Source organism: Zootoca vivipara, chromosome 12, assembly GCF_965207765.1.
Source record: "Zootoca vivipara chromosome 12, rZooViv2.hap1.1, whole genome shotgun sequence".
Classification (NCBI taxonomy): Eukaryota; Metazoa; Chordata; class Lepidosauria; order Squamata; family Lacertidae; genus Zootoca; species Zootoca vivipara.
Genome location: NC_142595.1, coordinates 35282579 through 35298240, shown reverse-complemented (window position 1 = coordinate 35298240; position 15662 = coordinate 35282579). Strand labels below are relative to the sequence as shown.

Sequence of the window (15662 nt, the reverse complement as noted above, 5' to 3'; positions counted from 1 at the left end):
TGGGGTTAGAATCTCTTTTGATCAAACCGTGAGCTTGCTCCCCGATAAGTTGCCTGGAAAATTAGCAGTAAGGTTGTTCTTGGCAACCAAATCTTTGGCCAAGTGTCTTTGTTTTGTCTAAAACCTTTGTTTGCAGTATTGCTACCAAATACCACAAAGACCTGTTTGTTAACCGTAATCTACTTATATCAGTACCATATGGGCCTTCTGCCAAACTTGGTGTCAAGAGGCAAGGGGATTTTGTGGAATCGCAGCAACCTTCTGGAGAAGATAAGATGCCACCTTCATTTTTATTAATGGTTTTGTGGTGATTGTAACACGTTTGCAAGTCATCTTGGAAATTATGCATTGCAAGGTGAAATGTAAAATATTTTAAATAGCCAGTTTTCTCTTACCTTGATATTGGTAAGATGAATAAGGACAGGGATGAATTATGGACATATAAACATCTTTAAGCAAGTGCCATTATCTGTTTAATTATCATCAGAAGCTTAAAAAAAGCAGGGCTATGAAAATGTCTGTCAAGAATAGTTCCTCCTATTGAAATCTAGTCCTTAATATTTATCTTTACGAACTCTCTAGCCTGTTGCCCTGCAAAAAAAAAAGTAGCACTTGGAACAGAGGCATGAATGTGGAGTGACTGAGCCTTTATTTAGAATCATACAGAGCACAGCTTAGGTATTACTTAACTGAAAAATGCCAGTAGAACAAACAGTGCTTCTGTGCCACTATGGGAGAAGACTTTGTGTCATAGTTCACCGCATTTTTCTTTGTTGTCAGAACCAAAGGGGCAAAAATCACTTTTAACCTGTTCCGAGGCACGTCCAATTCCAAGGATCAAGTCAAAATCGTATTTCTGTTCAACCAAGCTGAAGTTCTGACAGAGCTGCACATATTTGCAGTGGCCACTCAGAACTTGGGGGGGGGGCTGCTGCTGTGGTTTTAATTTGGTAAACTACAGTACGATATACAAATAATAGTTTATAATGTTCTTATAAATTTGAAAGGGAAGGCTTATTGGTTCAGTAGTCTGAATTCTGCAGCTCAGGGGCGGGGAAACTCTGGCCCTGAGCCACATGCAACTTGCTCATATACCCCACAACAGTTAGTCTCTCCCATCAGTTCCATCGGAAAGCTGTTTTCAAGCCTAATTGCAATATATGTGGGAGTTACAGCTAGGGAGGGAAGGAACAACCCTTCCTGTCCCATTAGCTCCAGTAGGAGGCAGTTTTCAGTCCTAAGTACCACATCAGGAAGTGATCTTCAAACCCTTTTTTCGGGGGGGGGGTGAGAATGTCAGGGTGCCCCCTCCCTGAGTATTTTGCGTTGACCCTGCCCATCACTGGCCCCTGGAAGGCTAGCCATGAGGGCGATAGTTCCCCACCCCTGTTGTAAAAGGTACACATACTGTTCCTTATCTACTGCTGCTGATTTGTTTTATTATACTGATAACCATGATGACTGCAAAATATTGTTTAACTTAAGATATTTTTATTTAAAAGACCACCATTACTAAAATAAAATAAAACGTACAGGATTGTATAAAAAAAGCTTACATTGACATTAAAAGATAAGGATCAGGTTTTGAAATACAGTAAAGCTTTAATAGTCAGCCAAAAAAAACACAAAACACCATCACCCCAAAATCTCTTTGGCTACAGCCCATTGGTTACAGCCTTGGAATCGACTTGTTCCAGTCCACAAAGAAGATGGCTGTTAGCTTATTTTAATTTGAAATCTGGCAAAGTTACTGGGATGGCTGTCTCAAGAGTTCCATTCCTTTTTTATTGGTCTCTCACAAAAAGGTGCAGTTGCTGAATCTAACCTTACATGCCTGACCTGATTTGGTTTCTCAAGGTTTGGCACAGCTACTAAAGGTATAGAGCCAGTTATCCCTTAATCCTGCAGCACAGTCTGGTTCTTGCTACTCTATTCCTGAATATGACAAGCTGAAGTGTGTTTTCATACCCTGAGGGTGGGATTGTTTTTCCATTTTTCAGCAGGAGCGAATGCAGGATTAAATGGACTGCTTCAGGGAGATTTTAAAACCAGAAAACAAATGCAGAAAAGGACTGAATTGCTTCCCTGTATTGGTTATGAACTTTCAATGTTTTTTTTGGGGGGGGGGGGAGCCCTTCCTGCCATCACTTCCCATTACAGTACGTATGTCATAATCTAAACAAGGTAGATAGTGGGTTGGATCCAGACTGCTAGTTGCAGTTGGGTCCCATTGAGGTCAGTAGGAACCAAGTTACACATGGCTATTTTTTTCACATCAATTCAAACGGGACCTAAGTATGACTTGCTTTAGTTGGGATACAGCCCCATGATAAAGCAGTAGTCAAAGTAAGAGCACAGGTTTACAAGTCCATAGTAATGTTGGCCAATACACCGTCTCACAGGCTACTGTGAGGCTACTGATTTGCCATGAACTATAAAAAGAATGTTGGTTGCAAGGAAAAAGTATAGGTTTATAAGGAGAATTCCTGGACTTGAAGATCCAGCTTCGGAGTAGGTACTTTTTGGTGAAAGAACCCCAGCTGAGATTTAAAATCACAAAATATGCAGCAGCAAAGTAAAGCATGGAAATATAGCCTGTTAGACCTTTAAAATATGATCTTGTGAGTTCCAAAACTTCTCTCTTCCCCAGCATAGAAAAAGACCACACATTTGGTAAATTAAAAATTGTTTACTTACAAATTCTCTAAAGGACAGATTAATGTGCTTTTCCATACAGCATTCAGAAAAAATTACACCGACAGTAAAGCTTGATTTCATTCCAAAGTGGTTAAAGTTCCTTAATTATTGGTATAGTAACCCAAGAGTGGTTTGTGAGAGCCATGCGGTCTGAACTGGAACAACCAGCTCAGACCTCATATGCTGAGTTCATCAGTTGGACTGAAGGGGAGCAAGGACTTGATTACCTAGTTCCTCCCAAGGTGAGCTAAGCCTGAAAGGCCAGCTTACTCTATGGTCAATCCCTTCATGCATGAATTAGAATTAAGCATGTTGGTTATATGGGGCTGTGCTATCTCTGGTACTGGAAGACATTTCTCTGCTGCCAGTCTTACCAGTAGCAGATAGTAGTGGGCTGGATGGACCAGTGGTCTAACTCAGACTAAGGCATTGCCATATATCCATATATATTCCAGCATGGTTCTGAATTGCTTATTGAATTGCTTATTGGCTTTGGCTTTGTCCTCTCACCATTCAGCCATGGTTCATATTCCTTAACTATGGTTTATCAAGATGTCTGAATTCAGTAAGAAGCATGGATCATGCACACCTAATTCCTATTTTTAATAGCTGGCTTCTGATATTGGGATTTCTCAGGTGTAATGACTGAATGGCCAAATCATTCCATATGAGCTTTGGATTTACATGGTCCCCTTTTCCCTTCACTGCCACACACCACATGTGTGAGTTCTTTCCCTGACTACCGGTACTTGGTTCATGCCAAACTGTAGCTTGCAAAACATTTCCGCTGAATGAGCAAACTATGGTTCACTTTTCCCCTTCAAAGCACAAATATGAACCAGGATTTTGTGGCGAGTGGGGAGAATCTGAGCTTGTGAGGAGGACAGGATAAAGGAGGCACCTGGCCCCAAGGCTGAGAACTGGCTTTGTTTCTACATCTGAACCATCCCAGTGCGAGAAACCAGCTGGTAGGAACACAGTTTAAGCATGTCTTCTCCTTGCTTCTGGCTCAATTCAGACATGGTGCCAAATCAGAGTGCATAAGGGGAGGAAGCAATTTACAATCCTAAGGATGGCCAAGCCGTGGCTTGAGGTTACATGAGAACTGGCTCATTGTTGTCTTAAAAAAACAGACACACAACCCTGACTTTTGTACCTGATCAAGTTCTCCTGCAAATAATCCCAACTGTGTCCTCTCCTGCTGGGAATTTTCTGGACAGAGCATCCCTTTATTTTCAGAGGTCCATCAAAGTAATATATTTTGTCAGTAAAGACAAATACGCAAGTCTAAGATAACCCAGAAAAGTGCAGGTTTTTTCCTTAAAGCAAAATCTTTTCTCTGGCCGATTTCTTTCCTCTATTCATGCTGCTGCAGAGGTCTTCCTTGCTACACGTGTGTGTGTTTAAGAATAGTGGAATAAAACTGCCCCCAGTCTTCCAGATTTTTGTTCTCTTTCCCTCGTTTGCCATGGCTGAGAGGAAGATGCGAGAACCTTCCCACCAACCTGAACTTCTAAACGCAGGACCTTAAAGGCTGCTCACAAGTAGCAAAGTCTTTTTCATGCCTTGTTAAACAGGTACTGTGTTAATTGGATTACAAATTGACTGACCTTATTGGAGGAATAGGCTTATAAATGTGCAAGCAGCCAAAGTAAGAGGGGGAAATAATTAAGATGTAAGAATATTTTCAGCCTGGAGATATAAAGGAAGGTAGATTGGATGGAGACATGCCATCTTCAATAACATCATCATAGAACCTATTAGAGGAGGCAGTGCAACATTAGCAGAGCTTGGGGATACCTACGGTAGCAAGTTTTCAAAGTCAATTTGGTGGTTCCGTGGGTAGACCCAATTATGCTACCCTAGTACCCTAGTAAAGTAGCAAAAGTGATTCTGCAACAGGTGTCCGGGGGTGGGGAAGTTTTCTCTATCATAATCGCTTGAGACCTGAATTGCATAAAATGTAGCTTAATCTTTCGCTCTTCTGTTAAGCACATGCTTTTAATCTTCTCTCTTGGCTTGGCTCAGAGGAGATTTCTCTTGCAAATCACTAGGATTTTCCAAAATAGTTAAATCTTTTTTCTTTCTTTCTTTTGCACAAAGATGTGGGGGTGTTTTTTTTAACTTTTTCTTCAGTTTTCAAGCAAGTCTGATGAAGAGAGGAATTAAGAGGGCAAATCTCCTGTTTGTTAAATTACAACAAGGCTGACGTACAAGCTGCTTTCCCCTTGTGTTTAGGGGAGCCTCTTTGCCATTTCCCTGAGCGAGTGGAGTCAGGCTGCGCCTTCTGGAGCTATTGCATGACAGATAGTGGGAGATTCCCTTTCATTCAAGGCCCTGAGCAATTGCCTTAAAGGCGCTTCTCAAACTGCCTGATTAGGCACTGCTGGAGCAAAGAGCGGCTTGGCAACATAAAGAGCACTGTTGAATCAGACCAAAGGCCTAACTTGTTCCAGCCTCCTGGGTGTCATGGTTTATGTATGTGCATCTCCCCCGCCTTTGATAATAATAAGAAAGAAAATAGCTAATGTATAGAAGCCTGGGGTCCTAAAAACTTGATGCTGGTGCCTAGTTATTGAAAATAACTTGCATGTATCTGAAGAAGTGTGCATGCATACGAAAGCTCATACCTATGACAAACTTAGTTGGTCTCTAAGGTGCTACTGGAAGGATGTTTTTTAATTTTTTTTTTGACTGCGTCAGACCAACACGGCTACCTACCTGTAACTTGCATGTGGTGTGTGCTTCCCACCCCAAGAAAAGACTTGAGACAGGGCTAGCTTCTTCAAATTCAGTGCTGAATGCCAAGAACCTGAAATGATCCCCCCCCTCCATTTTTGCCTTCCACTCTAAACAGGATTGGGAAAATTCCAGGTGCTTACATGTTGGGACAGATGCATAAAGTATGTAGCAGGGCTTCCCCACCCATGCCCTTCACAGCCAGCCTTGCTATGTGGACAAAAGGCATATAGTTAAGCAGATAATTTGAGGGCTACGCTTCACAGCTGGGTATGGCAGTTATGAGGGGGATGCGCCTGCATTGGTTGCTGCATTCCCCTTAAAATGTTTGAAATCAGTGGCGTAATCCAGGGGTCGGCAAGGTTTACCTCGCCTTGGCCGTTTCACTCCAGTGGAGATTCTTCTGTGGGCATGCCCACAATTTCTGGCGTCTGTGCATGCACAGTGTGATTTCCATCACCACAGAAGCGAGTCCCCACGCCACGCTGCACCGGTTTAGCGCAGCACACGGGGACTTGCCAAATGGGCAGCTCGGTTCAGGGGCGGCTCGTGGGGTGGTTAAACGACCTCTGTGGGCTGCTTGTTGCAGGTTGCCGACCCCTGGCCTAATCCTTTCCTAGGCTGAATGTGGCATTTGTCAAAGAAGGGCTGGCTGAATGTGGCATTTGTCAAAGAAGGGCTGGGATCTGATAGGTTTGAATAAGAAGTGCTAAAGTTCTGTCAGCTCTAGCACTCTCTTAGCTGGTAAGCTCACAAGCAAGGCAAGGTGGTAACAGTGATATCCCTTGTGGGGGGTTTGTCCTCCTCAGACACAGTGAGAGCTAGGAATTTGCTTTTTTGAAGAAGAGAGCTGGAACCAGAGACTGGGTCTTGTTTGAAATGCCACATGCTGTACAGCACTGTGATTTGAATGCAACTGATAACACAAATGGTGTGGAGCGAATAATGGGGACTGAACTCTGGTTTAGTGGTTGGTGGGTTGCTTTGGGTAACTTAATTGTGTCTTATTTATTAAAAAAACATCTAAACTCTCCCAAGTGTTTTCATATTCTGTTGGAGATTGCGCACATATATGCAAGCAATCTGCCTTGGAATTCTAATACAAGGGGTTACATAAATCTGTTAAACAAATAACCAGCCTACCTCACATGGTTGTTGCAAAGTTAAATGAGTTGTGGGTATTGCAGACTTTTTTTGTGACCACCTCCTGACCCTAGGTATAGTAAAATAAAGGGCTGAACTTCACAAACCCTGCCTCCACCTTTGCCCCCTCCCTCCCCGCCCATGTGTGTTGGCAGCTTCTGCTGAACACCAGTCTCTCTGAGTTGATCTGAAGACTGCGGTCAGAGCCAGGCTGCCTGTGCTGCTATATTGCAAAAGCCTTGTGTTCAAGGTTGCTTGGAAACCGACTGAAAACTTTTGGCCTTTGCAGTTGTGGTGGCAACAGGGTTGAAAAGGGAAGCGGGGCGTCTCCAAGTTACTATTTGTTTCTCTCTGGTTTTCCCCCTCCCTCGCTGATGATACAGAGAATCTTTTTGCCGCTTTGGATTGCAGCTGTAGTTAGGGAAACCTGCAAAACATGCATGAGAAACGATGGCACGGAAGATAGTGTCATTTGTGCACTCATGAGATCATTACTGCTGTTCTTGTATGTTAGTTACTTCACAATATGACTACTACTACCCTTTTGGCTTTTGCTTGTGGTTAGTAATCCACATTTGTCCTAAAGCATGCATTGAAAAGGGGTGGTGAAACCAGCCCATCTGCTTCTCTTCAGTCACTCAGTCATCATGGGTTCAAAGCAGCAGTTCTCCAACTACTGGACAGGTTGAAGTTTCAGTCAGAGCTAGGATGCTGAGGAAGGTGGTGCCTTCCTCCTTATCAGTCAGGACCTTGATAGATCTGTGGCACCTGTAAAATCCCATAATCCCATGATGGCTGGTTAAGAATGGGTTTCAGAAAGAGTTTCTGCTTCCTTCATAAGACTCCAGAAGGACTCTGAGAGAGCCTGTTACATTTTTCTTCCACTGCCAGCAAGGAGCTACGGTAGCTACCCCAATCTACTGATTTCTGCATTTTCACTTGTACAGCATACCCAAAGCAAAAACAATAAGGAATGCAACAGATGCAAGAGACCAGTTTGTTAGTCCTAGTATAAATTCTGACACAATTAGTCTTCAATGGGAGATTGAAAAAATAAAAGGAATACCTCTTATTTCTTGGAGCTTCTGAGGTGTCAGGCTCTCAAGAGCCACCAACTGGTCAGCTGTAGTTGGACTCAGAAGATCAGTGGTTCTTTTTAAAGCTGGTCCTCTAAGAAATGGCAATAGGCATGGGTTATTTCTTTTTCTTTGGGTCTCTTGGTGAACAGTGAATTGCCTGACATACTGTATTTATTATGCTACTTGTATGAATATGTTTGTCACATTCACCTATAGAAGAGATGATTTCCTGGGGGAGGGAAGTTTGCATAAATTTAGAAGGGGTGTCCAGAAAGCTCATAGTTAAGGAATAGTTAATCTGCTCTGAATGACCAACACCAGACACACTCAAGTTCTTCCCCCTTGTTTTGTTATTTTGCTAATTGTTTTCCAGATCTTTCCCATCACCACCCTTCCCAACAGACTTGGCCTTACTGGACACTTAGCATCTTAGCTGGGAAATGCTCATGTTACAATTCCCTCTGCATCTGCTATTCCTTTTTTGCTTCTTGCTGGCACACACACAGTCACACACAGCTCCAGCTTAATTTGTGGCCCCAATGGAGTCCTCTACATTCCTCCATTCCTGCTCGGCTTGCCTTTAATGAATTCTGTTGGATGACTTATCAGCTCTTTGATCTTGGCCGTTTTGCTTTACCTTCCTCTGAACTCATTTCTATTAGTACTTATTTCAACACCTGGTTTTCCTTTTGTTGTGTGGTGTGCTATTTTGATCCACATGTTGTCACCCCTAATGCTCCCACTATCCTTGGCAATTGGCCATGCTGACTTCAGCTGCTAGGAGTTGAACTCCCAAAAGGCTCCACCCCAGTCCACCTTCCTCGTTTCTCTTAAATCTACCACAAGTCAAGACCACAGTCTTTATCACTGAGCCACCCAGACTACCTTGTTCTGTTTATACCTGTCCCATTGATTTTCCCATGTCCTTATCCTCTCAGTTATTGCTGTTCCCTTCCTGTGAATAATGGCGGTCTCTATGCCATTGAGTTTTCAATTGGGAACAGTTTTATGCTAGGCTCTGCCCCCCCACCTTTTGTGCAAGGATCGTTTCGAATTAAGAAGGGGTAGTTGTAAGACTTTTTTCAGCAGGAACTTGCCGGAACTCAGGTGGGCAACATTGTCATTATAAGAGAACAAGGGAGATGTTCATGGTGAGTTCCGGCACCTCTTTTTCTAGAAAAATAGTACTGGACAGTTGTATGCATGATTACTTTAGGAGACTTGCACTTGCTAGCTTGTGATGCCTGTGCTTATCTCCCATCCCATTGTTGGTTGGTTGGTTTTCAATTGGCCCCTCTGTTCATTTTCCATCCTCCGCAGCAAGCCATGTTCTGGAAGTTTGACCTCCACACGACCTCTCATATTGACACCCTCTTGGAGCGTGGCAACGTGACCCTTTTTGAACTTCTGGATGAAGAGGATGTGCTACAGGAATGCAAGGTGGTCAACCGCAAGCTGGTGGACTTCCTGGTTCAGCCTGAGCACATGGAAGCACTGGTCACCTGCGTGACAGAGGAGCCCCCTGGGGACGTGGATGAGAGAGTACGCTACAAGTAAGTTGCTCTGGAAAGGGAGGGGGGGGCTGGATGAAAATGGAGCTTCTCTTGTTTGTTTGTTTGATATGTCCAGAACAAAGAAGAAATGTGCCACGTTCATTTTCCTTTCTTGGTTCTTCAGCTGCCTGTGGGCGCGGGGTGGTAGAAAACTGCATGGTTGCTGCTTTTTAAATTTTTTTTTTAATGGGAGAAGTCAAGGCATCAGCTTTATTGAGACACCATGCTAAACTATATATCCTAGTGATATCTGAATTGACAAACCATGATTTGCAGCAAGTTGGGAAACAATGATTGGAAACCATAGTTCAGGGGTCAGCAACCTTTTTCAGCCATGGGCTGGTCCACCGTCCCTCAGACCATGCGGTGGGCCGGACTATATTTTGAAGAAAACAAACAAACAAATTCCTGTGCCCCACAAATAACCCAGAGGTGCATTTTAAATAAAAGTACACATTCTACTCATGTAAAAACATGCTGATTCCCGGACCGTCTGCGTGCCAGATTGAGAAGGCGATTGTGCCGCATCCGGCCCACGGGCCTGAGGTTACTTACCCCTGCCATAGTTTCTGTTAACTGTGGTTTGGTGTGATTTATCAAACTGTAGTTACAAGCCGCTGCTCCATCCCCAAAGGCCACAACATGTTGAGTTCTGAGCATATGAGAAATTGGAGCAGAGAGCAGGTCTGAATCATGGATTTGCCTGTACATTCTGAAGCACAAACTGTGGTTTGGCATTGGGTGGGCATATAATTCCAGGTTTCATAAACCATGGTTTCTCATGCCAGAAGCAAGCATTGGGCCTGGGCACTAGCTCTGGCTTGGAATTCCTGCTTAGCATTGAGCCACAGTTCCTGTTTTGGACATAAGGGAGAATTCTGTTTTAAAACAAATTGGGCTCTAAGCACTGAAGCTGACCTTCAAGGAGACTGGCAAGCGAGGAGTGTGCAGACTTTATGCTTGTTCCTAGATTAATAAACCGTTGCTTATAAAGCCTGGAATGTTGCATCCAAGCTGGCCCAGTACCTTCACTAATAGCAATATAGTTGTTCTATATTTAGACCATCTTGGGAATGAATGAATCCTGGTTGCTGTCAGAAGAAAGCTATGCATCAACTGAAAGGAAACTTAATAACTTAAACTTGAAAAGTTCTCTAGTGTATTTGTGCATTAAGCCCTAGATGTCACTGCATCATAAATCTTCTAGGGTTGTAGCCAACTAAGTCTTAGAGTAGGAGTTAGAGAGGAAGGGTAGGTAGGCCTGTTGATCTGATAACAAAGCTCTGCATATATTCCATGATTGCTGTACAAGCTCTGAATTTTGATGATGTGTGCAGAATTTGTCAGTTTGAAAACCTGCTTCTATTAAAACAAACATGGAGTAGAATGAAAATAATATTGAAAGTACATGGTCAGTGCCTGCTTTAATTTCAGTAACCAAAGAAGGGAATTGACACCTTTTCAGTGATTGATGGGCCAAAACGCTGTATTCACCCTGGTCCTCTCTCTGACTTGAAGAAATAGAATAAAGTATGTGCTGTAAGGAAATCTTCCTGACCATCTGACATATTTCATACAGATTGTATGTAAGAATTAGCTTTTCATGGGGCTGAATTTGGGATTATCTTGCTGCAGAATATTTACCCTACACTAAAACTCAAATATTGTAGGTATCTCTTGTTTTGGAGATACTGATAGATCTTGCCAGGCAGGTGGGCCAGCACAGCCACACAACATTCACTCAAAAGGAAGAGGCTGGTGGAGATGATCACGCAGCAGGTCTGGTTGTGTATTTGCTTTTTAAAAAGCCTCTCTCCTATAGGTATCCAAGTGTGTCGTGTGAGATCCTGACATCAGACGTCACCCAGATAAACGACGCATTGGGAGAGGACGAGTCTCTCTTGCGGCGCCTCTACGGCTTCCTGCAGACTGGAGGTATCCTCAACCCGCTGCTGGCTAGTTTCTTCAGCAAGGTCATGGGGATTCTTATCAACCGCAAGACTGATCAGGTATATTTGCACGTGCTCATCTCAGTTGGGCGCTATGCCAGTTTTAACTGTTCCATGTTTTTAAAAGCTTGCTAATACTACTGCCTTAAATTTGTAGTGTGGTTTTTTTTAATGATGCTCTAGCAAAAGGCAGCCTTTAAATATTTTGATTAAATGTCCCTGTCCTCTAAATGGCTTTATGTGGCTCAGGGGACTTACTCCTGAGAATGCTCATTAGGTCCTCCCGAACAACTTACAGAAGCCCTAGCAAGTGAGCTCATTAGGAAATACGTGATGAATATTTTCTAACTGCTACATCCTCATGTGGCAACACTTGATGTAGTCCACATGGGGGAGTCCATTGACTCTCAAACATTTATTCGGAATCCCTGGTGTGCTAAATACTAGCTGTCACCATACAAAGATGCACCCGGAATTAGTATTGATCATGTGAAAATGATGCCGCAAAATAATCTCATGGTGACTTGAACCATGTCAGAAATAAGTATCAATATTGGGCTTTTCAAGCTAGTGAATTTCGAGGTGCATCTGGTTGATCAGCTTGTGAAATAGGATCCTGGACTGCATGGGCCTTCTGTCTGATTCAGCAGGGCTGCTCCTCTGTTCTTCATAGTTCTGGTAAACATTCATTAAAAACCATTTATGTACTCTATGCTGCCTTCCTCAGAGAATCTCCGGGCAGCATACATGGTGTGTGTTCCTTTCTATCTTCATGGCCTTCTCATGATTTATGTTGGGTGAGTTACTATCCCATGGTCACCCACCAAGTTCTGTAGCCAAGCAAGGGTTTTTTTTAAAAATCCTTATGATGCCAAAGGTATCTGCTCAGATTATTTTATTTTTAAAAAATAAACAGACTTGACCTTTCTCTTTCTGAAAAAACTTAAATTGGCTAACAGTATTTCTGTATTTATTGTTTTTGTATCTTGCTCTTCTTACAAGGAGTTTAAGATTGCACATGTACTCCCCCCCCCCCTTTGGCCTCAGTACAACCCTGTAAGTTAAGTCAGGCTGACAGTGAGTGACCCAAGATCCTCTAGTGAGATTTACTGCTGAGTGGGAACTTAAACTCCCTCCCCAGTCCTGGTCAGAGCTTTAACCCAGGAATGGCCTAACTCAGGGATAGCTAATAATCATGCCATCCAGCAACACCTGGACTACAACTCCCATCATCTTTGACTTCTGGCTTTCTTGACCTGGGCTGATAGGAGTTGTAGTGTAACAAAATCTGGAAGGCACCACGTTGCCTACCCCTAGTCTAACCGTTGCACCATGACAATCTTGCAAAAATTAAAAAAAAATTCTTCAGTAGCACCTTAAAGACCAACGAAGTTTTTATTTTGGTATGAGCTTTCGTGTGCATGCACACTTCTTCAGAACTGCATGCACACGAAAGCTCATACCAAAATAAAAACTTAGTTGGTCTTTAAGGTGCTACTGAAGGAATTTTTTTTATTTTGCTTCGACTCAGACCAACACGGCTACCTACCTGTAACTAGTTGCAAAAATTTGACAGCCTAATGATGAGACAGGTGTCCAGTACAGCCTTTACCTATTTAAGGAACTTAAACCCAATTGTAGACTGGCTCATAAGAAATGTATATCATATCTCCTTTCTGTTCCAAGGTTTTATTCCAGTGTCACCACAACACTGTGCAAGCTTACTTGAGATGACTTTCCTCCCCTCCCCTCCCCTCCTTCCTTCCTTCCCTCACATCTCGTCCCTTCTACACCCACTCACTTGCTCTGCTGTCTTCCAGATAGTTGCCTTCCTGCGCAAGAAGGACGATTTTGTCAACCTGCTGCTATGCCACATCGGTACCTCGGCCATCATGGACCTCCTGTTGCGGCTCCTCACCTGTGTGGAGCAGCCACAGCTCAGACAAGATGTGTTCAATGTAAGGGTCCTCCTGCAGGCACTCCTAACTGTCTCACCTTCCTTCCTCTTTCTTGAAATGGCACGCAGCACAATTTCACATCCAGTCTTCAATCATTGTGTTTGAAATTTTCATCATTCACAGAATGAAAGGTTTTAGAAACATATTTGCCCTATTCACTGGAACAATTAGAAGGGAAAGATTTGCAGTTCAGCAGGCTTTGCTGGAGAATATCTTCATTATTTCCCCCAAGTGCCCCTGATGTGAATCTTAGAAATGCTGGTGTTTGGGGTGGATTCAGTTTCTTGTTCTTGTGGGTTCCAGTTTGCTTATCTGGAGAAGCAGTGTAAGAGAAACAGCAGAATCCACTACCCAAATAGAGGTTTGCCTTTTTTTTGGTTGAAAGGTGATAAAGCAAATTTAGCCCATGTTTCCTTATTGAACAACCAGCCATCTGTTCTGGAATTCGAGGTGCCACCCTTCAAAATGAATCCCTGCTCTATACCTCTGCACTGACCTCTGGTGTTCTCATAGGAGCTACCATGTGGATACATACCTGATTTCAGAATACTCCTGTTCTATAGAATAGCCAACCGTAGTTTGGGAAGCTTGTCTCTCACAACATCCTCCTTTGAAGGTCTCGTGTTTTGAGGGCTTCCAAAGCCCAAAACTGCATGGCATTTACCAATAATATTCCAAGGATATTGGTAGAACCTTTGGAGAAACAATGGGGCCCAGAGGTCAGCACTGTAAGATAAAATTGAATGCATTTGAGTGCAGTCTTCTGTCCCTGGGAGGTTTTGCTTGGTAACTGGAACATGGGTGAAATATACTTGCTTAACCTTTCCATTCATGTTCATTTCAACCCCCCCCCCCCTTATCAAAAGTGGCTTAATGAGGAGAAGATTGTGCAGAGGCTCATTGGGATGATCGACCCTTCAAAAGATGACAATGTAAGTATTAAATGTGTCCTGGGGCTCTTTTGCCCTCCATTGGAAAGGATGTATGCCTTTGTGTGGGGTAGGTGGGTGCTCAGGGCTTTGAACTTCTTTCTGTTAGCTGATCTCAGTAGGAGCCAAACATGCTAGACTGCTTGTGGTGGAATTAAACAGGTGTATTTCGTGCAGCCTAATCCCGTGCATATTTCCTCCCTTTGCATTCAATGGGATTTTTCTCCCAAACAAATGTGTCTAAGATTGCAGCCTTAGTGTCTTGCGCTGTGATGATGATCATTTCGAAGTCGAGGTTAGTGAAACCAACCCCGGTTGGTATTCAAAATCAAGCAGGCCACTTATGCATGCCTTGGTCGTATTGTGTTCTAAACATGGTATCTGGAGATTTTATAGCATTTAAGCTCATTCTGGCAAGAAGGAGCATGATGCCATCCTCTGTGAGGATTCAGGAGCAGTCTATCCAGTTGTGCAGAAAAGTGAAGTATCCCTTCTGTAGGTGGGAGAAGGATGGTCTACAATCATGCTATAAAACTTTAAATGTCCTTCTGCTATGGAAATAAACTGCTCAGAAACATAAGCTGGTCCATAATACAGTAGCAAGGTGACTAACATGAGCCATCCACAGTTTTTTTTTTTAAAAAAATGTGCTTAATTCTATTTGGAAGCACACTGGGAAATAAGGTACAAGCTTTGGCCTATAATGTCATAAACAGCTTAGCACCAGATTATCTGTAGAATGTGCTCATTAGATTTAGCTTACAGTGGAAGGGCCCCTCCACCAGAGCTTAGGCAGGTATCAACAAAGATGCAGAGTCTTTTCCGTGCTGGCACCCGATCTTTGGAGTGCTCTTCCCAGAAAGGTTCATTTGGCTCCTATACGCTTTGCTTTTTTTGTGCCAGGCAAGAACTATTTTATTCTCTCAAGACCTTCCTGCTGATGACAGTTCCTTGCTAGGCTTGCTCTTTGTTTTGAGGTGTTTGATGTTGATGAGGTTTCTGTTGTTTGCTGTCCTTAATACATTTGTCTTTTGGTTTATACTGTATTGTGAGCTGTATTGGATCTTTAAGGCAGGATAGGAAATGTTTTCAGCAAATAAAATTACTGAAGTTTCAGCACCTTCCAATGATTATCTCTGGGGGCCCCCCACCTTCTCAGATTGCAAGTAAGACAAGGTGGCATGTAACCCTGGGCTTTTAAGGCGACGGAGGGCAGTTAAATAGACTGCATACCTGTCTTTAGTTTCAAGGGTAATCCTGCAGGAGGGCAGCATCCAAAGGGAAAGTGTGATCGGTTAAATATGGGGTTGTATCCAATTACCGTGTACTCAGTGTAAGCCCACTGAAGTTAATGAACCTTAGTCAGGTTTAATGGGTCTACTCTGAGTAGGGCTAGCATTTGATACAACCCATAGTCTCCAAGTGTGTCAAAGTATTGCTTCCTCTAGAGCAGGTCTTAATTAATTTTCCCTCCTTATCCCTTCTACACAGCAGCATTCCAATGCTTCACAGTCCTTGTGTGACATTATCCGGCTGAGCCGTGAGCAGATGATCCCAATCCAGGACAGTCCTGAGCCCGACCAGCTACTGGCTACACTGGAGAAGTGAGTACCAA

The 15662-nt window shown here is 43.2% G+C and overlaps 1 protein-coding gene across 13 annotated transcripts in view; it reads left to right on the top strand.

Moving 5' to 3' along the window:
- PPP6R1 (protein phosphatase 6 regulatory subunit 1) overlaps positions 1 to 15662 on the top strand; it is a 49990-nt gene that overhangs the window by 12783 nt on the left and 21545 nt on the right. For 10 of the 13 annotated variants that reach the window (XM_088655793.1, XM_035134594.3, XM_088655790.1 and 7 more), the window contains exons 2-6: positions 8979 to 9211; positions 11034 to 11220; positions 12981 to 13118; positions 13985 to 14050; positions 15539 to 15651. In XM_088655793.1, coding sequence (XP_088511919.1) covers positions 8985 to 9211; positions 11034 to 11220; positions 12981 to 13118; positions 13985 to 14050; positions 15539 to 15651 — 731 coding nt within the window. In that variant the 5' untranslated portion in view covers positions 8979 to 8984. The remainder of the gene's footprint in view (positions 1 to 8978; positions 9212 to 11033; positions 11221 to 12980; positions 13119 to 13984; positions 14051 to 15538; positions 15652 to 15662) is intronic. The other 3 variants (XM_088655796.1, XM_088655795.1, XM_088655792.1) reach the window with 1 other exon arrangement.